The following is a 22,947-nucleotide window of genomic DNA, read 5'->3' on the forward strand; positions in this document are numbered from 1 at the left end:
TTGAAAGTTTCGGGGATCTCGGTGGCGCAATAGGCAAGACCATTGGCTCTTGGGCGGATCGATCCCCGATATGACTCACAGTGTTGCGAGTCTGAGTCCCGCCCGGTGCAAAGATCCGAATGTCTAGAGAAAGACAATTTCACAGTGTTATAACGTAATAAAATTCACCTCCTCTGCCCATGGGAACATGGAAGAAGCATCCACACTACGAGGAATGCGTTCCTGAGTGATCTCCGATCAGCAGATTCTTCCAACACGAGCACGTTGTAAGGATTACATTGTAATACTAATAAAGTGTCTCTATACGATTAATAATATTGAAAGTTTGAGCAAAATTACAAATGTAGCTCTGAAATTAAAATTTAATCAATAAATTAAATCAATTAAAGAATCCTTAAGAATAGAATCACAAAATGCAATTTCCGTAACGCAGCTCAAATGCTCCCATTTGATTAAACACGGTAAATTTTAAAATTCCATACAATCGAACAACCGAATAGAGTCCTTATATGGAATAAGTTGAAAACAAGGAATACTTTGTGGAATTTTTAAAAGAGTATCATCACATTCGGAATACTTGGAATATATTAAAATATCGGAATACCGACAGAATTTTATGATTTTGGTAAGGGCCAGTAAAACTTGGTAGTAAAAGTTTATTAAGTAAATAAATTTGGCAGGTAACGGAAGTTTACGCAAAGGACCTCTTATCGAAGGAATCTCTCAGTGTATGACAGTTTGGTATAAACTGACTAAATTTACAGTTTAAATATTCTTAAGGATCAGCCTGAGTCTATTTCGGCCCTTCCTTATTTAAAAGATTTTAGAATTATGCAAATATTTAATCTGTAACACATTCGGCAATACCAATGACCCAGTTAACCCTTTAAGGACAATTGGGTCACCCGTGTCCCATAGAGAAAATAATTTTTCCTTAACCACCTAAAGTTCTTTCTTTCTAATGTTTGTACGTAATCGTAAAGGAGAATAATAAGAATAATAAATAGAATAATAGACGAATTTTCAAATGACCACACTAATAAATGATTTTTATTTTTTTATAATTCCAATTTTTTTAAGCAGAACCCTTTTCGGAATAGAAAATACACTACTCATACATACAAATGTACATAATATTTTTCATTATAATAAAAAGTATCATTTATTGGTATCGTCAGAAAAATTACTCAATTTTTTTTTAGCTATTTTTGTTCCTATCGTCCATAGAGTCAAAATCTACACCGAATCAGACTCTGTTGGATTATCCTGATTTAAGATCAGGAAAAAGCGTCTAGTCCTTAAAGGGATAATTGATTCTTGCTTTGAAATTTTATTATCGGATTCTTATAATGCTTTATGATTATTTTGAGATTAATTTGAGAATCAGTTAAGTACTTTCCAAAATTCTAGAAATCGTTTTTGTATTATGATTTACCGAGTAAGAATCGCTAAAACTTTAAAAAGATTAAAAAAGATAATTAGGCATGAATCAAAATCGGTAATTGTGGGTATAAGCCGACGTTAATTGCAATCAATTTCAACCCAGCAAGATTGAAGACGAAGAAAAAGATCCAAAAATTGTGCCAAAATAATACAAAAAATTTATAAAATACAGTGTAAGAAAAGTGCCCCCATTCCCTTTTATGCCCTGGTGTAATCCTGACCAAAACCCTGAACGAGTCTCAGAGAAAGATTGCAAGACTTGACCACTGATGAAGGCTTGGAGACCGAGCCGAAAGCTCTGATGATAGTTGATGTGTTTCCCTGAGTGATTATCTCGTCCCGACGACTTCCGGTGTTCCCTATTATTGATCAAAATCGGTAAGTAGTGTTGGAATTCGACAGTATCCAGTATCCATTAAACTGGGGTAGGGGCAGTATTTCCCACTGAGAAAACAGAAGTGAAGTGTGGTCTCTCCAGCCAGAAAATGATACAGCCCTTATTGCATATTCTTGATTATCGATATTTAAAATAGATTTTCAATATTTAATAATCTAAGAAAACTAGTAGGTTTAGTAGTAAGTTTAGGTTTTAACTAGGTTTAAAAAAAGAAAAACTCTAAGCTCTAAGCACGTTAAAGCTATTGGAGTCGCACTGTATTTCATTATCCTTCTTTTATAATTCCTTATTAGGGGAAAGTGCCCATGCTCACCATTGCAAGCTTCGTAATGACTAAATTTCTCCTATGTTTCTCAGTAAACGTGACTCCGCAATATATTTTAAAAACTAACCACTTTCCTATTGTTTTTAAAATATGATTGCGATGAGTCACATATTTATTGCGAAACATAGAAAATTTAGTCATTACGAAGCTTCTAATGGTATCAAGCATGGGCACTTTTCCCTACTGCTAGAACTTTCAATTAATTCATGAAAATTAAATTACCTATTTAATTTGCTCCTCATTATCACAACTTTAAAAACCCACAAATACAAGAGAGATAACTTTAATTTTATATCTATTTTCTGCAAATTTCGAGTATAAATTTGTAGTGAAATGTTCAATTTCAAACAATTTCAAACTTTAAGAAGTTCCTGGTGCAAAAAATCCTAAATTAGGTTTGAAGTTGCCTCTCCCAGTGCAATTTAAATCGGTGTTTGCTGAACCTGTGAATATATGTGGTGAAAAAATATTAATTATAAAGTGACTGCAGCAAAAAATGCTTCTACATTGTGTTCTTGAGGTGGGGTTTGAGTTATCTCAAAAAAATAAAACACACTCCAACCCAATGCATACTTCAGCACTTTTATTTTTCACGAAATAATGGAAATTTTTTCTGCTGTCTTTCTCTCCCAGAAACAACTTGTTTTGCAATTAAATATTTATATAACGCTATATGCTCCATTGTGTTGTTGTTTTTTTCTTCTGGGTGGGTCACAGCCAGTCTTCTTGAGGCAAATCAACTCTACAACAAGGGGCAATCATTACGTGGAATAATGAAATGTTCATGATTTCTCTCTATCTTCTTGCACTTCTTCCCTTTTGCCTTTTTTCCCACCATGGACCCGTGAATGCTTATCAAATTTGAACAAGGTGCAAAATAAATCTTGGCTTGGAGGTTCTTTAGGGAAAAAGTTTGTCTGATTTATTTTTCTTTTCTCCAAGAGTAATAAGATAAAAATTGAGAAAAGCACTTAAGCGTGAAAACAAGAGGCTCATGTAATCAAGAATATTCGCCCTTTTTGCACCCTATATAACTCACAATTTGCATGACAGTGCTAGGGAAAAAGGGAAAATTCTTCACCAAACCTCCCTGTGTCACTCTTTGGTGTGATGCTTGTCAAGCAAAACATCCACCATTTATGCTAAATATTCCCCTCTGAATTTCCACTTTTCCGCTTTTCCCAGCGCAAAGTCTTTGTCTCTCCACTGCAAATATGTACAAGTTCGTTAGCGTGCAATGTTGAAAATATCTCAATTACATCTTTGATCTCACAATCTCTGACAATTATTGAATTTTCGAATAGCTTAGAGCAATTTTCATGGATTTCATGAGCTCAGTTCTATCTAATTTCCAAAGAATTTTAATCCAGAGATTTCTTGCTGATGAATATCTAATACAACGCTTCTAATTACGACAAACAATGCAGTTTATACAAGAAATTTATATCCAATAATCCTTTTTCTTTGGTAAACTTTTCCTCTAAAATCATTAAACTTTTTCCCGCCATAATAAAAAAGCCAGAAATTGATGAACATTTTGGCGAAGTATGGGAGTTTAGTACAAAACTGGGCAGAAAAAGAGCATGAAAGATGAACTTCCAAGATGTTATTTACCTAATTTATTATCATACTTGTTGTTTATTTATGCTGATTACAAAATTTCCAGCAGTAAATGATTGTTGGCACAAGCACTCCTGGGAGATGATAAGCGTCCAAGGTGGAAAGGCGTCAAAGTTGTTCCTTATGTAAGAATTCCAGTTGCGGAAAGAAGTGATTTAGCTTAAGTGAAAAGTTTTTCCTTCAACTCTTCAAGAAATAATGGTTGGTATTTTCTTGAGGGGTCTCTCGTCATGGGGATGATTTGATGAATTGACGGTCCAGAGAAAAGGATTTGCACGCGCATATTTTTACCCAAACGGAAATCACCTTCAAGATTTTCTAACTTCCCCTCGGCCAAAAAGGTTAACACACGCATCACTGGCCCCCAAAACACTCAGAAAAAGTCTCAAGTGGATAATATAATACACAACCTATATAGAGTTTATAGGAAAGTCTTAAAATATATCCATTCATATGTTTATTTCGATAACAAATATTCATGAATAATATGGATAAAATTAAGTGATGTTTCTTTAAAAAGAACTTAGTAAAAATAAATATTTAAAAAATCAGACCTGTGAAAGTCTAGAAAATATATTAAAAAATTTCATTTTGAAATATAAATTAAAATTAATGTTATTTTAATTTAGCATGAAACAATATGACTTTATAAAGTAATATAAACCAAATCCATTCTGAAGACATTTGCCTTAAAGCAGGTGCATTGTTCACTATCAACTCAACAGAGCCTGGGTATTTCATTTATTCCAACTTAAATTATATGAGTTTATGCTCTGAATTGACAAACTATTTAGCTTTGAGTCAATTACATCTGCATTTGCCAGTATCAAACATGGAATTCAAATATTCATAATCAGGTAAATTAATTCAATAAATATTAATAGTGAATATATTATTGATTCTAAATCACATTACAATTGATTCTGAAAGACAAATTATTAAAGGCTAAAATATTTTTGGTAAGTATTTTGGTAAAAACGGTAAGTAAAGAATTCACATGGTAAGTAAAACATCTGAATTGGTAAGTAAAAAAATTAATTTTGGCAAGTAAAAATTTAGGTTCGGTAAGTAAAATGTTGGAATGGTAAGTAAAATTGAAAGTTTGGGAAGTAAAAACGAGAAATTTGGTAAGTAAAAAATCAAAAATGGTAAGTAAAAAATCAAAATAGGTAAGTAAAAAAATCAAAAATATTAGTAAAAAAATATAAAAAAAAATGGTAAGTATAGAAATAAAAAATAGTAAGTAAAACAAACAAAAATAATATGTAAAAAAGGGCGAAATTCATAAATTCCCAAAACACAGAAAATTTCCCTTTGTCCCAAAAAATGAAACTCATAAATTCCTAAAACAACGAAAATTTCTCTTTGTCCCAAAGAGCACAACTAATAATTACCCAAAACACGGAAATTTCCCTTTGCCTCAACAAACGATACTGATAAATTCCAAAACACAGAAAATTTCCCTTTGCCCTAAAAAACGAAACTCATAAATTCCTAGAATACAGAAAATTTCCTTTTGCCCCAAAGGACACAACTAATAACTTCCCAAACACAGAAAATTTCTCTTTGTCCCAAGGAGCGAAACTTATAAATTCCTAAAACACAGAAAATTTCCCTTTGCCCGAAAGGGCACAACTAATAACTTCCCAAAACACAGAAAATTTCCCTTTGCCCCAAAGAGCGAAACTCATAAATTCCAAAACACGGAAAATTTCCCTTTGCCCCAAAGGGCAGAACTAATAATTTCCCAAAACATAGAAAATTTCCCTTTGTCCCAAAGAGCGAAACTCATAAATTCCTAAAACACAGAAAATTTCCTTTTTCCCCAAAGGGCGCAACTAATGACTTCCCAAAACACAGAAAATTTCCCTTTGTCGCAAAGAGCAAAACTCATGAATTCCTAAAACACAGAAAATTTCCTTTTGCCCCAAAGGGCGCAACTAATGACTTCCCAAAACACAGAAAATTTCCCTTTGTCCCAAAGAGCAAAACTCATAAATTCCTAAAACACAGAAAATTTCCTTTTGCCTCAAAGGGGGCAACTAATAACTTCCCGAAACACAGAAAATTTCCCTTTGCCCTGAAAAGCGAAATTCATAAATTCCTAAAACACAGAAAATTTCCTTTTGCCCCAAAGAGCTAAACTAATAACTTCCCAAAACACGGAAATTTCCCAAAGGGCAGAACTAATAATTTCCCAAAACATATAAAATTTCCCTTTTCCCTAAAGGTCTAAACTTAACACGGAGAATTTCCCTTTGCCCCAAAGGGCGTTACTGATAAATTTCTAAGCAGAAAATTTTCCATTTTCCTAACAATGAAACTTTTTAACATTTTTGATTTTTTACCTACCAATTTTGTTTTTTTTTACTTACCATTTTAGATTTTCTTACTTACCATTTTTAATATTTTTACTTATCATTTTAGTTTTTTCTGCTTACCAGTTTTAATTTTTTTCTCGCCATTTTCGATTTTTTTACTTGCCAAATTTGATTTTTTTACTTACCATTTTAGATTTATTTACTCACCATTTTAGCAAAATACTTACCATTCTTCTGCTGCCATCATTAAATAGTAATAGTAGGAAATTCATATAAATGTGTTACAATTGTGAACTCATTGGTGTACAATAATTATTAGATACAAGATTTCACAGTGTCATTCTCCACTTAATAATGCAACTTTGATCAAATTGATTTTTTCATCAAAGTGTTTAATCAGTATTTTACAAGAAGTTTCCAAATATCATAATATTGAAGGAGCAAAGATGACAAAATGCTCCGGTTTTGTGGAATGTTCGAACTAACAAGATAGTGCTTCTATGAATTATCTTGTCGCATAGTTATTGAGTTCATAAAAGCTTACTACCGAGTTAAACTGCTTCGTAAATTATCGGAAGACAATCCTAAAATTGAGAATTTGTAGCAAGGTGTGCATTTTAGAATTATATTTTACTTTTCAATATGACGTAATCTTAAGCCATATTCGCTGTGAAATAATTTTACAGCACTTATATAGTGCTATTTCAATGAAAAATGAAAAGAAGAAATCTTTCTACTGAGCATTTTATTGAACTTTACTGTTCTCAAGTGCTTCTGCATTATCGACATTGCTTTGTATTGGTTTCTGTTTCGAACGTCGTGTTCCAAAATACCAAAACCACCGAACAGTCGTGAGAGAAACCAACTCAAAAATAAGTCGATCATATAGATAAACTTGAGAACAGTGAAAGTACTAAAAATTGTTCATTTGATTTCATTTTTTATTGGAATAGCATCATAATCGTGGTATTCCAATTATTATTTATTAGTCGTATCGGGATACTTGTTACAATGTGATCATTGCTATTGATTCCGTACTGGAAGAATCTGCTAAATGCGACCATAAACCGTCTAGGAGCGCCTTCCTCGAAATGTGGATGCTTCTTCCATGCTCCAAGAGCTTTTCTGGCAGAGGCGGTGCATTTACAATACATTTTATCACAATGAAAATGTCTTTTGCTGATATTCAGTTGCTTGCACCGGACGACACTTGAACTCACAACTTTGCGAGTTGAGTCAGAGATCTCATCCACCAATGATACTATATGGACTTGCCCTATTGCGCCACTGAGATCTCCGGTATTCCAATCAAAAAAGCACATTTTTTTTAATACTTTTGTTTATTTGTTTTATACAACCGACTTGTACTCAGCTCTAAGAGCTGAGACTTTTTATATTTTGCTATTTTGTATAAAAAATTATTTATTTTTCAACATTTCTCGATCGGAATCTTATGTCCAACGCACAATACTTTTTGTTTTGTAAACATGTTTTTGACATTTGAGTGAGAGTGAATGAAAGCGAGATCTAGTCATCTTGCTCACTATCATAGGCAAAGTTGAATACATGTTTACAAACAAAATTTATTGTGCGTTGGGCATTATTCTGGATAGCATAAGGAACATAAATATTTGTATTAATAAAGAAAAAAATAATTTGAGAAGTCGCTAAGATATTCGAAACCTGAAAGTGCTAAAATGTGTTCCGAAATACCACACGTTACCCTATTATCTAAAACGTATGTTTTACATCCGAAAAATTTACTTTACAAAATTATGATTTATCAAATATTTATTAACATATAGGCTCACATTTATCCTTGACTGTAAATTATTCCGAGTGTAAGGTTTTTGCTACAAGAAAGTGTAACACACTCAAGTTGAATCGAAACAATAATTTTGTCACGCACCCAAGTACACAATACACAATAGAACTTTGCATTAAGTCCTCTATTTGGCCACAAAAGGAATTGTTCTTGTGGTAGTTGAGGGTTTTCCCATCATCATTGTTTGCTCTCTTGCAAGGGTTGAATTTTCCAAAACATAATTATACGACACTGTTAGAAACACCTCCGGAGAATGGCAGATTTATTTGATTTTAATTTTGCTCGTGCACAATGTTGTATATTTGTGTTTTGGCATTTTCCGAGCGTTTTTCGCGGTGGCGCCATGGAACTTTCGTGCGTCCTCCACCCCCAAAAGCACACACACATACACAGAGTCGAAATCTCAGGCAAACATAAACTCACAGTGAATTTGGAGAAATGTGTGGAAAATCGGTCGTGGAGTGTACTTTTAAAATAGCCCCAAAGTGCAAATGATACAGAATCAATCAATGCTCCAAGTCAATGGTGATGGATGCGAAGTGGAGTCGCCATAACACATGTTATGTTCAATTTACTCCCTTTATTGAGCTCATAAATCATACCAAAATGCATTACACATTCCACTGAGGGTGCTCGACCGAAGAACAAGGGTGGAGAATTCAGTCCCATGGGGTGATGGAATGCTTGACTGAGAATCTTGGGCAAATTTTCCAGCACACAGACTGACCATGAAGAGAAACCATAATACGTATCTTCAGTAGAATCCCTCTCAGTCACCAAAAATTTAATCTGAGATATGCTGCGGGATTTGAAAATTGTATTGTTAAGTTTTATTTCATTGATCTCAGGGATTTTATTTAAATTTAAATTCACTGTGGGAATAAGTAGTAGGGTAAAATGGTACAAGTTGGACTATGGTACAATTTGGACAATGGTATAAGTTGGACAGGGTTTTTTTCTTGATAAATTTAGTACTTCATATTTACTTGTATATTTTTATTGCTTTAGTTTTATAATTTAGTTCCTTGTTCTTAAAAAAAATTAGTAGAACTGTATTTATCAAGAAAAAATAGTTATCCAACTTGTACCGGCGAATTGTCCAACTTGTAACACTATGTCCAACTTGTTTCACTTTACTCTAAATAACCAAATAAGTCTGGAAAAAATAACATTAGTCAGTACTAAATAAAGTACTAAATTTAGAACTTTAAAATAAAGAATGCAAAACAACCAAAATTTAATATTTTACTAACATAATATATTTTTATTGACTGAATTTATTTTTTTAATAACTATTTATTTACTCTTCATTTATTTCTGCCTATTTTTTACTTGATTTTACTATTTCTTTTAGTTCTAAAATTATACTGATGAAATACCTTTACGCATCAAAATCAATTCGACAATAAAATTTACAGCTTCCTAAAGACAATTCTAAAAAATTTTACAAAACAATCCTATAATGTTGTAAAATCAATTGAATAATCCTCTAATAAAATTTACCCTACAATGTAATAATTTATTAATAATAAAAAAAATCCCTTAAAATTTTCAATTCTGTGAATACCATAAAAAATTTATTACCAGAATATTATTTTTTTGATGAAGTATAAGCCAAATTTCCATTAACTATTTGGTATTTTTCACTATACAGCATTCAATTGTTATTATTGCATATTGGTGAATGTGAAAAAGTGCCATTAGTTTGAAATTCGCGATAAGATCAGTTGTCAGCAGTGTTAAGTTTATGACAGCCGCAATCAAGAATTAATTGATCAGAAATATAAGAGAACCTGAGGACAAATATAGCATTCTAAAATTTTCAAATTCGATAGATTCGATATCACACAAGGTACTGGGGCTTAAAATTTTTAACGTAAATAGCCATCATGCACCTAACTTCTAAAATTTTAAGACATTCCAACAAAGAATATGGAAAATAAATAAAGTTTCCCTAACAGTAAGGTAGTTTTTGATCCATTACATCCATTACAGTAATATATTACAGTGATATCCAATAGTAGCTACGGGTGACTTTGCAGCCCTACTTTTCGTAAGCTTTTATTTAATTTTGGCATTTTTAGAATGATCTTTATACCTTTAAGTGCCCTCATAGTCTTCAGAGACTATTCTCAAGCTCTAGAATTAAAAAAAAGTTTACGAAAGTAGGTTAAAATTCATCCGAATCTACGGTAGTGACACTTTGATTAATTTGTTTAATTTTTCATTATTTAGTAAGAATTTAAATTATCTTTTATCCCTTTAAGGACGAATGGGACACCGGTGTCGCAAAAATAAAAACTAATTTTCGAACTATTTAGAGGACAAAATAACTCTTTCTATAGTTTATTAAAATGTTTTTGTTTTTGGGACACCGGTGTTCCACTCGTCCTTAACACTAAATCGACCAAGACCGGTCAAATTGAGCGGTTTAAAAACTTTTTAAAATAACACATATATAATCGGTGCAATGTCATTATCAAACTTTATTAATATTTTAAAATATGCATGTAATATATTTTTTAATTTTTTTCCTCTTTCTCAAGAAATTTTTTTTTTTTTGAGTATCCTACCTGCCGCGGTCTGTCATTTAACCGAGCACGCGGAGAAAAATGACCAAAACGGTCGGTAGGTTTAGTGTTAAAGGGTTATGGGGAATCTCGTGATTTTAGGGAAAATTATTTTTTGTTTCTGAACCACTTGGCTATATCGATCATTTCTTTAGTAGACAAGCATCCTTATAGCACCTATATTTAGAGTCAAGAACGTATAGAGCAGAGGCGTGCAAGAACCGTTGAAACCGAATAAACGTCAAATGAAACATGTACGTCAATGGTCAAAACGCTACTATAACAAACTTATTTTGACGTTATTTCGGTTTCAACGGTTTTTGCACACCTCTGGTATAGAGTATCTCACTGAGAAAAAAAGAGGCTACGATTAACTTTTTTTCGTCATAACTTTAACACTTTTCGGGTGTAAAAGTATATCAACATTTTTAATATTAATTTTACACCTTTTGAGGGTAAAATAAACATAAAAATGGGTAACTTTAACCCATAATACACTTAAAAAGGGTAATATTTACACCGATTTCGGATCAATACTGCAGGGTAAAATTAACATTTCCGGAATGTTATTTTAACCTTTTCGGATTTCTCTCAGTGTATGAATTCAAATATAAGGTATTGTCCTTTAACACTAAACCTACCAACCGTTTTTGGTAGGTTCCGTTTTTGGACGTTTTTCGGTTAAATAACAAACCACAGTAAGGTAGGATACTCAATAAATTTGTCTTGGAAAAGAGTAAAAAATTAAAATTTTAACATTGAAAAATATATCACAAGCATATTTTAAGAAATTCATAGTTTTATAGTAAAGTTGTATCGTTTAAATATGTATTCATTTAAAACCGATCAATTTGACCGGATCTTGGTAGGTTTAGTGTTAAATTCAAATTTGTAAATTAAAAAACCTCAGTGTTTGAAACTACCTGGGAGCAATTTTCGTCAAAAACATGCCTTTTTGAAGAAAATTTTTTAGCCCAGGGCCATAGATAATCCATTATTTCATCACCCTAAATGTCCTAATAGACTCAGCCTGATCCTCGATAATATTTAGCTTGTAGAATTCTGACGGTAAAAATTTATTCCAGACTGTTATACAATGAGGGCCTAGGATCATCTAACTAGGCCTAAGACCTCTAACTTTGTATAAATTTTCTTTATTTAATCCTTTACTGCCAAGTTTTTTAGGCTACATATTCTTGCGTATCAGCCTGAATCTATTTGGGCCCTAAAGCCCTGAACATGGAGCTCCATGCTCCCCTTTTCGTGGTTTGCCCAAGACTGTCTCGCTCTCCCTACGAACGCTCGTGAATTTCAAAATTATGACCAGTACATCTTTATAGAAAAACTAATTTCTACAAATTGCTCCCAATGTGTAGAGGCGGTAGAGTCTTTAAGCCAGTAAAATACTTTATTAGAAATATTTTTCAAAATTTTACACCTTTTATTTGTTTGCACAATGAATTTGAAGAATCTATGCTCAAAATAGATTTGTTGTTACTATTTTTGTTAATCGAAGAACTAACTATATAGCATAATTCCTAAGAAAATTCCACTCATCGTCTCAGAAAGAAATGTATTTTCGAAAGTAATGCGTTCGTGAAACTGCCCGACTCCCCATTACTCACCTTCAGGAATGATGAAACTTATTTTTGAAAAAATAACATAATGTACAATGGTATTTTTTAGACTTATCTAAAAAAGATTATTCTAATGAAATTATAAAATTGGGTATTCGAATCGCTTTGTGTTGCTTATAGTCTTATAGTTAAAATAAAATGATCTTATCTCAATGACTTTAAATGCACATTTGGAAGCAACTTACAGCAGTACCTGTACTGTACATTCTAAAAAAAAGGTTTCTTTCTAGAATCAAAGTTAAAATACACAAAATTTGGCTCTAAACTAAATCTTAAGTCAAAGAAGGCATCAGGAGCTGTATTGGTCTTAGAAGAACAATAAAATTTGGTCTACGGTTAGGTCGTAGTGCGGAAAATTTCTGTTCAGTTTAGATGTTTCACATTAGTCTAGATTTGTCCCAAGTATTCCTATTCATAAAAATTAAATTCAATATATTCTCCATCCGCAGCATAAAAAGACAATGAATTACCTATCCATTTACCAACTGAGGGGTCCTGTACCCAAGTCTATGATTTTCATCACATAAAGGATAACTTAATCAAGATATTCTGTCCTTAGCTCAAGCAAAAAAAGAAGCCTTCCTGAGATGGGAGATTTGGCGAAAAGAGACGTGCCATTCTCGAGTATAATTCAAATTTGAAGGTTCTCCGTGGCTCCAAAGTATGTCACACACTTGTCGAAAAATGACACTCTGGAGCGGTGAAGTATGTGAGGATTGAGGGGGATACCAAGTGGTCCTCTCTTGGGAGCATCAAAAATGCACAATGGAGCAAGTGAAAGCTCCACGGGCGTCCTATGTGTCTAGAATATAATACCAAGGGGGTGTGACTTTCGTGTGGAAAATTCTCGAGTGGGCCAAGTGGGAGGAATTACACACGGAATATGTATTATGGTAAATCCGGGTGTCGAGGCTCACGAGGCATGAATAAAAATGGGCGTTACGGGAGATGACTTTTCATGCCCTTGCCTTAAAGCGTCACATACTTTCATCTCTCAAGCCTCTCATTGTTACTTAACACAATGGAAAAATCATCATAGATCAAGAGACCACAAAATTATACTGACTTTCTTTACTTCTACAGCCCTTGCGTTTCATTTTCCCAAACCTCTCTGCAAAAATTGAGACTGAAAAATGGTACTCGTAGAAATAGAGATGGTTCGCACACATTTTCTCAAATCATGCTCCATAATAAATTGTATCAATTTTCATTCACATTTTTCATGCTTCTTGCACTTTGCACCCACCCTAAGAAAGAAACTTCACCACACTCTGGCTGAGGTTTAAATTATACATGGAAAACGAAAAGTTGAATGCATAAGGTGTTCCATGCAATTTTTCTTGTAAGGACCAAATCTCCCGGATTGAACTCTATTCAAACGAGACACTCATCGGAAAATCCTTCTGAAAATCGAATATATCCACTGAAGGAATTTCAATAAGGAAGAAAGCCATAAAGTCGATTTTACGGATTAAATAGTCAGGGATTACCCTGTGCCCTTCTTTTTGTGCAAAAGTTGTTTCAAAAATTCGTGTTCTAAAACGTATAATGGATTCTTTCCATATTCAATACTATTTATAATATTATAATTCTTGAGCGTAGGTTTTATTCTAATATTTATAGCCTTTGAAAAAGAAAGCGTAATAAAAAAAATATTAAAGGAGTTTTTGGGATTATGCGTATTTTTGGGACCGAATAAAATCGCGCGAAATGGCTTTATACATTCTGAAATTTTGTATATCCTCAAGAGATTTGTTTCGAATGCCACAGAAACACAGTTAAATATGCAAAATATATTTGGCGCCAATTTATCGGACTATTTTCTGCACCAACAACGGTTCAAAAGAAGTTGATTTCAAATTTACATTCTCAAAAAATAGCATACATTTAGGGTATTTCAAAAAAGATTTCACAAATTAATTTCTAGTGATAGACATAGTGGAAACTGGGGAAGTAGTAAATACGGGATAGTTGTAAACACTGAGATGTTTTAATTAGATATTAGATTTCAGAGGACGAGACCAAGGATAGATAGTCCAAGGACTCCTGTTTCCTGAATAAATAATCGTCATATGTTCAAGTAGCGCATATATAAAAGTCAGTGTTTACAGCTACCCCGTGTTTACTACTGCGCCAGTTTTCCCTAAATGTGTTTACATAATCCCATTTATGAATAATCCCGATATGCATAATCCCAGGACCCCCTGTACATAGAAAATTTTATACCGCGTCGACGTAATGTGGTTCCAATTGATGACCTATCTGACGAATTCTGGCTGATCTCTCGACGTTCGCCTTCTACATCATATATCCGTTTTTCAGCAGCTTCCAGATATCAAAGATAGCTACAAGTGTTAAGATCACAGTGAGAGCAATCTCTATGTATTTAAGATTAAGATGATCAGCAATCTCTGATGTATGATCCTTAATGTCGCAAGTTGGTTGCTTAACTGCCCCTTCGACAGTATCGTCCTGGAGTTGGATCCTTCGTCGATGATATCGTCCCGTGCGTCATTTTTTAATTATTGTTTATTATCTTTCACTATCAGATATTTGGCTAGCATCGCCAAATCTGGACACGACTCTTTAACTGGCGCGCTCTTACATGATAACTTAACGCCCTTTTGATTTTGTAACTTAAAAAAAATTAACTTGGCAGGATCGCCATGTGGTAATCCGGTATAGATAATAGACACCTTTTTGTCCGAAGACTTGCCAAATACTATTTTATTCACAAAATACAAATTACGTGCAAAAGATAATTGCTAATACAAGCAATGATTATCTGTGCAACAAAATGAAACTTTTTTTCTTGGGATGGAAAATAATGAGTAGTTTCTTGTTCCTTGGTATGTCCTGAACATTTCTCCCGAAGAAACTTGTGGTCCATCACGTCAAGTTTCTGAGATATCCTAAGAAAAAGATCTTTAAGAAATTTTCTGAAATATTTGAAAAAAGTTATTTATAATCAATAACGGTACATCCTAGGATGTTGGTGTCAAAGGATAACTCAAGGATGTGTAGAGAAGGATGTGTAGAGAAGGATTCAAGGACATTTTTCCTGGAACATCGCATATCCCTATTCCTTCATTTTTTAGATTTGTTTCATAAACTCCTAAATATCCTCCAAATCCACGAAAAGGATTCGTGGGATGACTTGAATCCTTTACAAAAATAGTCTCCTGAATATCATAGGTTCATAAAATATACCGTTATCCAGAAATTACGTATTTGAATGTCTTATGAACCACAGAATTTTCTCTCAAAAGTTCATTATTTTATTTCATATTTTCTACAAATAAATTCTAATGTCTCATAAGTTTAATTTTCTTTGTAATCCACCATCCATCACATTTAAGCCAAAAGAGAATCAAGATTCTTGCTTTTGTACCATTTTTCGTAAGGTGCAGCGAATTGATGGTATTTTATTCCGTGGTCATCTGATTCTTTTGATTTTTGTCTTAAAAAACATCAAAGTGACAATACAGGAAGTGTATTTTCAGCGATATATTCACATCCACTTTTTTAAATGCTGAAATTATTTTTTTGCACAAGATTTTCGGCAATTTCTGTCCTGGTGCCTCCCAAACAATTGTAAATTACATTTTTGACCGATTCTCACGCAATTTTTTCATCTGGCAGCAAAGAATTTGTGAAAGTTGAATCCTTTTCCAACTTTCGGATGTCAAGACCCGTGAAAACACTTTCTTCCATTTTTGCGATGCCAAGTTTTTGAGAAACTTCCCTCAAATGTTTAAAAGACGCTTGCTCGTGATTTAGGGATTTTATAAAATTCTTTCCAATTTCCAATTTTATGTGTAATGGTGGTAACAGAATTTTGTCCTTTTTGTGAGACCTTCAATGTGCGCCTTTACTCATCAAATTCGAATTTGAATTTCGTGAACTTCGACCCCTCATATCCCCTGTTCTATTGAAACCACAGCGAACCCACGCCACTTTTTGGAAACGTCATAGACTAGACTACAACAATCTAAAATTTGATTAACTTACACAAGGGAATTTACACAAAGAAAAATGAGTTTGAATGTTGATGAATTTAGACGGTATCGTAGCGCCACCTGTGGTGATCTTTTGAACTTTCATCTGAAAGTGCTCATCGAGACGAAACTAAAACACCAAAATCTAGGTCAAAATGTTAATTAGAACCGGAGATATAAGCCGGTCAATATTCGAACTTTGACCCCTTATAGCTTGGGTCAGGGGTTATCGATCGGCTTAAGTTTTTTTTGTTTGATAGGCATAATCTGCGGCTACAACATACTAAAATTTCGGCCCGATGCACAATGGAATTTTTGAGTTATTTAACTTATAAGATTTAAAAATTTTCTTTTTAATAATAGCGCCCCTAGCGATGGTTTTATGAACTTGCAATGTTAGAAAGAGAAGTGGCATTTTACGAGAGCTTTCCAAAACGCACTTACTTTTTAAATTCTGACAATTAGAACAGGAGTTATGGCCATTTTAAGATTTTTTTTTGGACCCTTATAGCTCGGGTCAGGGGGGTCGGGAGACCTTAAGTTTGGTATTGATCAAAAGATCTAAGGCCCAGCTAAAACATATTAAAATTTGAGCCCGATCGATGCCATATCGAGGTCTTATTGGCTTATAGTGCATGTTGTTAAGATATGAAATAAAATAATGAATTTTTGAGAGAAAATTCTGTGGTTCATAAGACATTCAAATACGTAATTTCTGGATAACGGTATATTTTATGAACCTATGATATTCAGGAGACTATTTTTGTAAAGGATTCAAGTCATCCCACGAATCCTTTTCATGGATTTGGAGGATATTTAGGAGTTTATGAAACAAATCTAAAAAATGAAGGAATAGGGATATGCGATGTTCCAGGAAAAATGTCCTTGAATCCTCCTCTACACATCCTTGAGTTATTCTTTGACACCAACATCCTAGGATGTACCGTTATTGATTATAAATAACTTTTTTCAAATATTTCGAAAAATTTCTTAAAGATCTTTTTCTTAGGATATCTCAGAAACTTGACGTGATGGACCACAAGTTTCTTCGGGAGAAATGTTCAGGACATACCAAGGAACAAGAAACTACTCATTACTTTCCATCCCATTTTTGGCTGTTGCACAGTGTTATGATCGGCATTAATAAAGGGTTTGTCATTATAGATGCACACTACAGTAATAATATTATACGTAATAATATTTAGATCTCAACGATTGCCAGAGATTTTTCGATCTTCCTGGGTTTCCTGAATTCACGACAGTTCTTCAGTTTCAAAAGAGATATTCGACTTACAGTAGAGCCTGGCTATAGGCCATATTTGGTTCCAGATTTGACACTTGGGTCGCACTACAGTCCATGTCATTTTTTAAAATGATCAACGACTTTTAGTATTGAAATTGCTCGACTGTTTTCACTTTCTTTGCGATTGTGGTACTTGTCCTCGCTCTCTTATGGATCACAATTATCACAACTACTTAATAAAGTTTCCCAAAAATATTAAAATAATTAAGACAACTTTGCATGTCGCGTACTAAAAAACATAACCTAACTTAGAATCAGTGTTTTAAAATCAACGGTCGATAAATTGCGTACCAGATAAAGTAGTTCCCAAAAATTCTGCAACTCCAGATTATTGACGGGTCTCGAATATTCTTCGTATTTTCTATGATTTTTTCGGGCTCTCAAATTTCGTTCGTAAATGTTTTTGAATTCCAACTGGAAACCTACGAAATAATCGTAAAACATATAGCCCACAAAAAGGTTCATTAAAGTTTGTTTTTTTGCGCAAATATTGTTCGTAGCCTGATAATTAGATGAACATTTATTATCCTCTTTCAAACATTTGTTCGTGTATTTTTATTTGTCTGACAAAACTTTACATACAACTGACAAAATTTTAAAAACATTTTTTATGTTTTTATAAACATTCACGAACGAATGGTTGTAAAAGACCAATATACATATATACGCTGGTCATGTGCTCACGAACAATGTTTTCTAGAAAATGTACAAACTTTTACAATTTTTTTCTATATTGTATGATTTACGCGTATTTCGTAAGTTCCCATTAGGAATTTGCAAACATTTTCGAACAATTTTACGAAATATTTTTTCTATCTAGGGAATTATCTCATAATGGTGTAAAATTTATCCTAGTAAAAAATCCATCTTAAAACTTTATATTACAACTTTGATAGACAACGAACTTTTCAACCGACCTTAGTACACAGTACTGCAATTTACTTCCACCCTTTTTGGTATAATGAACGAGATTCTTAATGCATTCTATTTTTCATTTCTTTTGGAGATTACACGAACATCTGGATTAAGTTTTCTCCTGTTCGCTAAAGTTTCAATTTCAATTTTTCTTTTAACTCCCCAGGGGATAGCGTGGATTTTTTTGCCAGTGAAATATTGCATAGAAAATGCATTCCTCATAGAAAAGATGTCCGGACTTTTTGTGAGCTTTTAATTACTGTAATTACAATGGAGTGCGAAAGGGAAAGAAAAAGCAGAAGAATATACTGCAGGAATGAGAAAAGGTCGATTTGAAAGTAGAACTCAATTGGAATTCTTAATATCGAATACATTAGCGTATTATTTAACAATTAATATTGCAAATGGTTAGAAGGGGATTGAATAACATTCTTCTAAAAGAGGAGATGGGGCAGTTTGCACGTTTACTGGAAAAACAAATCATTTCTTTTTTTATGAATAAAGTATATCTCAGAATTCTACCGAATATTCAAATAAATCAAAGAAGATAGTACTGTTTGATTTTGGCTTTTTTTTAAATTTTTAAAGACTTGAAACATTTAGACTTCGTATTCACCGTATTCACAAAAAACAATATTAGGTAAACGGTTGAAATTCCTTTTGAAAGCTACTACCTTGACAACAATAAAGCTCGATACAATGCCAAATTTTCTGCTCCTAACTTTATGCCAAAACCGTAAAAAATTAGTGTAACGTTGTGTGAAGCGAAAAAAGCCAAAAACCTTAGTTTTACTTGTGTCAGATTATTTTTCCCATGGTAATGAAGAACTAATGTAAATATAAATTCTTTTCCGGCATAATGAAGCTGGGACTATCAATGGAGGGGATTGTGTATACTATTTGTTGACATAGAAAAGTAATCATCCACTATGACCTGTATAGTAATACTTTACCAATATGACATTGTCATAAGACAAATTTTCATGGTAAATTTGGAGCAGAACAACATAAAAGCCAAATGAACATCGAATAGCCATTACAACAAGCTCTATGAAGCTCTTAGCAACTGATATGAATCATATGTTCAATCAGTTCTTCTGAATTCGCCATAAAAAAATTGAAACATGTCTTATGACATTGTCATATTGTTACAGAATACCCTTACTGCTCCCATAAAATTGACTAATTCATTCTAAGATATACATAGAACAAGTAAAGAGTTTGATGAAGGTTATCGATATGAAGCGGCCAGTATTGGTCATTTGGAAGATAATCATGTACAAATAGGACAACGCCAAGCTACACAACTATTTGGCGTCTAGTACGAACCTGTGGGAGACGTGTACATCGACGTTTACTCGACAAATCTAGGGATTTTTTGCGAAGATCACATTATTATAGATGTATCAAGCCATAGTTAGACCACTGATTTCCCTGATTTCACATAGAGCTGTGATATAATGGCCAAGAGTCGAATATAAAATTCGGCTCTAGCGCTATAGAAGCTTCACAGATTCGACTGCATTTCAATCGTAGGATCAATCCTATAAGCCCCTACTGCAGCGCGCAGGAAGTCTTCTTGAGCTTGCCCTCGCTTCCGCTTTATATAAAGGTCGAGGCGGGTAAGGCAGTAGCAAGACTCAGTTGGAAGGTCTTGTGTCACCTAGTACGACATGTTAAAATAATGGAAGCATTGCTAAAAAGACACCCTGACCTTCTAATAAGGGATGACTTCCACCTTGAAGAAACATTCCGTCAAAGGAATCTAAAAACTGTAGGGGAAAGTGCCTATGCTTGACACCATTGGAAGCTTCGTAATGACTAAATTTTCTATGTTTCACAATATATATATATATGACTCATCGCAACCATATTTTAAAAACGATGGGAAAGTGGCCAGTTTTTAAAATAATATTGCGGAGTCATATTTATTGAGAAACATAAGAAAGATTTAGTCATTACGAAGCTTCCAATGGTATCAAGAATGGGCACTCTCACGTCAATGAAACCCTATTTACACTAAGACACTATTTATAGACGGCTCACGAATGGAGCACCTGTGTCATCGGTCGGGAGGCCGATCACAGCAATCCTAATTGGGTCCAGAGCCTGATTGAACCTGTTGTTTCTGGCGAGAAGATAAACATATTATCTTATAGTAGAGATTCAATACATCTACAAATCCCGCTCTTTGTTGGTGCTCGAGTGCCGTAAAACGTTAGAAGTGGTCTCACTTACCTGTGAGATCGGTCATTCTTTGCCTGGGCAACTGGGCACTGTGGTATTGCAGCACTGACTCAGTGCAGTAGGGTGAACATCACTTATGGACGTTATACACTATACACGATTATGAAACCTTTACCCCAGTTTTTTGACAATAGAGGCAAGTTATTCTACCAGAAAGTCCTAATAAAGTTTATTTCAAAATAAATCTTGTTTGGCCTGATTGCGTTTACCCTTAATTTAATAAATGAAGCGTTGAAAATCATAATCGTAAAAACCAGAAAGTCATTATGGAACTACCCAATGATATCAAAGGAAATTCTTTTCTGGGGAACATCCTTCATAGAGCGATCGTTACATCACTTAACGCATTGCGTAGAAAATTATCATTAAATACATTCACATTAATTTAGTAAATATAATCCTGAATAATTAGAACAGCTAGAAATAGTAGAACAGCTGGAAGTTCTCTCACATTCCCTTACCTAAAAATCAGTTGTAAATTTTATCCATTTAGGGGTTCAATGGGGCAAAACGGGAAAATATGGGAATAAATTGTTGAATCATGCTTTTCGTTTGCAGGACGAATCCAGTTGGAGGAGAGTTGTTAACAAGCCAAGAAAATTATGACACGATCATCGTGGAACGAGGAAATAAAAAAAGGAATCGACACTGTTGGAGGGTTAAGTCACACCAACTAACGAGCACACAAACAGAACTGGGAAAGAAAGAGCTTTTGCAGAGAAACACGTATGTTTAATATAGCATTTACATTGTATTTGATATATTAGATTTATGCCACGGGAGGGTGCGGTAGAAAGAGCTTTTGAAGCCCCTCAAGCAAAGAAGGAAAAAAAGGAGTACGAATTGGGATGGGTTGGATGTTCTAAAGAAAAAAAAAGCAAATATTTTCAACAAAAACACAAGCACATGCCACACCAACTTTCAATGCTATTCCACCCACGGTCTCACTCTATTTTTCCAGCCTCACCCCACAAGAGCTTTCTTTCACATCGTGAAAATGAAAATGTGGAAATTGTGGCAATGGAAGCAAATTACAATTGCGTGGACTCTCTTCACAATTCTACAGATGCTCATCAACCGAGGTATTTATACTTTTATGTAGTTTTTTTTCGTACTTCACCCACAAGCTTCATCTTCATGAGACGAGCTTTTTTCTCCATCGGGAAAATTTGCTCGTGTGTTTTTTTGCTATGTTGACTCCCAAATACAAACTTGGCAAAGTTCATAAAAAAAGAACACAGAGACACCAGAAGACAATGACAAAAATTTCCTCGCATATATTAACACCCAAAATACCAAAGAATTTTCTCATTTTCCCGAAAAAAAAGCCAGAGCATAAAAAACAAGAGAGATTTTTGCCATCAACATTGGTTTAGGAGTGAAATCACAAGAAAAATCTCCCTATGAAATGTCCCACACAAAAAGTTTCACGCAGATGCCAAAAAAAAGCACAATTCTGGCCTAGAGAAAATATTTCAATAAATAGTGCGAAGAGGAATAAATGAATTATCGATTTTGGGTGGTTTGAATCGATTAAAAGGTCAGAAAGTGGTTGAAAAAAAAATCACAGAGAGAGATAAATTAGTGTCAAAAGAGTGAAAAACATTGCACAAATTCGGGAAAATTTGAAAGAAAAAAAAGAACGGTTTTCCGACAGTCGAATTTTAACAATTTCACCACAATTAATAACACAAATTGCATTTCAATGCAACACAATTTTATATAAATACAGACATTCTGTCCCGAATGCAGCATTGCGAATGTTCCAAACAGATCACACTCATCCTATAAAATGTATTTGTTTCACATTCGAAAAAGAAACAATGCTTTGTATTTAGTTTATCTTAAAATAATAAATTGAGCTTTAAAGCTCAGCTGATGAAAGCTCTCAATTGAACTAATGATAAACAAAGAGTTTATCAACTTGCTAAATTTGCTTTGCTTTTGTATTTATTCTAGAGATTCATTTGTTGGTTTCGATTTTTCTCGTAATTAGAAATTTACACACAGAGCGATTTTGCACTATAAAGGATCAATCAGTTTGGGATTGAGATGCAACACGATTTTAATCCCGAGCGATTCACAGAAATAAACTTTGTATGAATTAGCGGGTTTAATTCTACATAATTTTGCGATTGAATCTAAGCCCTTTCGTGATTGATTTTATCCCAGGTTGCAATAGATTCTTTCTCACAGTGGAATTGATTTTAACCCATTTTTTAGTTGAATCTAGCATATTTTAAACTTGAATCCAACCCATTTCACAATTGATTCTATTCCACTTTGGAATAGGTCCTATCAAGTTATATAGTTGCTTTGTCCAAATTTGAAATTAAATTTACCCCT

The 22,947-nt window shown here is 33.6% G+C and overlaps 1 protein-coding gene across 2 annotated transcripts in view; it reads left to right on the forward strand.

Moving 5' to 3' along the window:
• The window catches only part of LOC129798004 (uncharacterized), a 136,567-nt gene that overhangs the window by 25,190 nt on the left and 88,430 nt on the right, over positions 1-22,947 (forward strand). For both annotated transcript variants that reach the window (XR_008751378.1, XM_055840934.1), the window contains exons 2-3: positions 21,160-21,327; positions 21,563-21,683. Coding sequence is in view for 1 of the 2 variants with exons in the window: in XM_055840934.1 (XP_055696909.1) it covers positions 21,599-21,683 (85 nt within the window). In the remaining variant the exon portion in view is untranslated. The remainder of the gene's footprint in view (positions 1-21,159; positions 21,328-21,562; positions 21,684-22,947) is intronic.

This window comes from Phlebotomus papatasi, chromosome 1 (genome assembly GCF_024763615.1).
Source record: "Phlebotomus papatasi isolate M1 chromosome 1, Ppap_2.1, whole genome shotgun sequence".
Lineage (NCBI taxonomy): Eukaryota > Metazoa > Arthropoda > Insecta > Diptera > Psychodidae > Phlebotomus > Phlebotomus papatasi.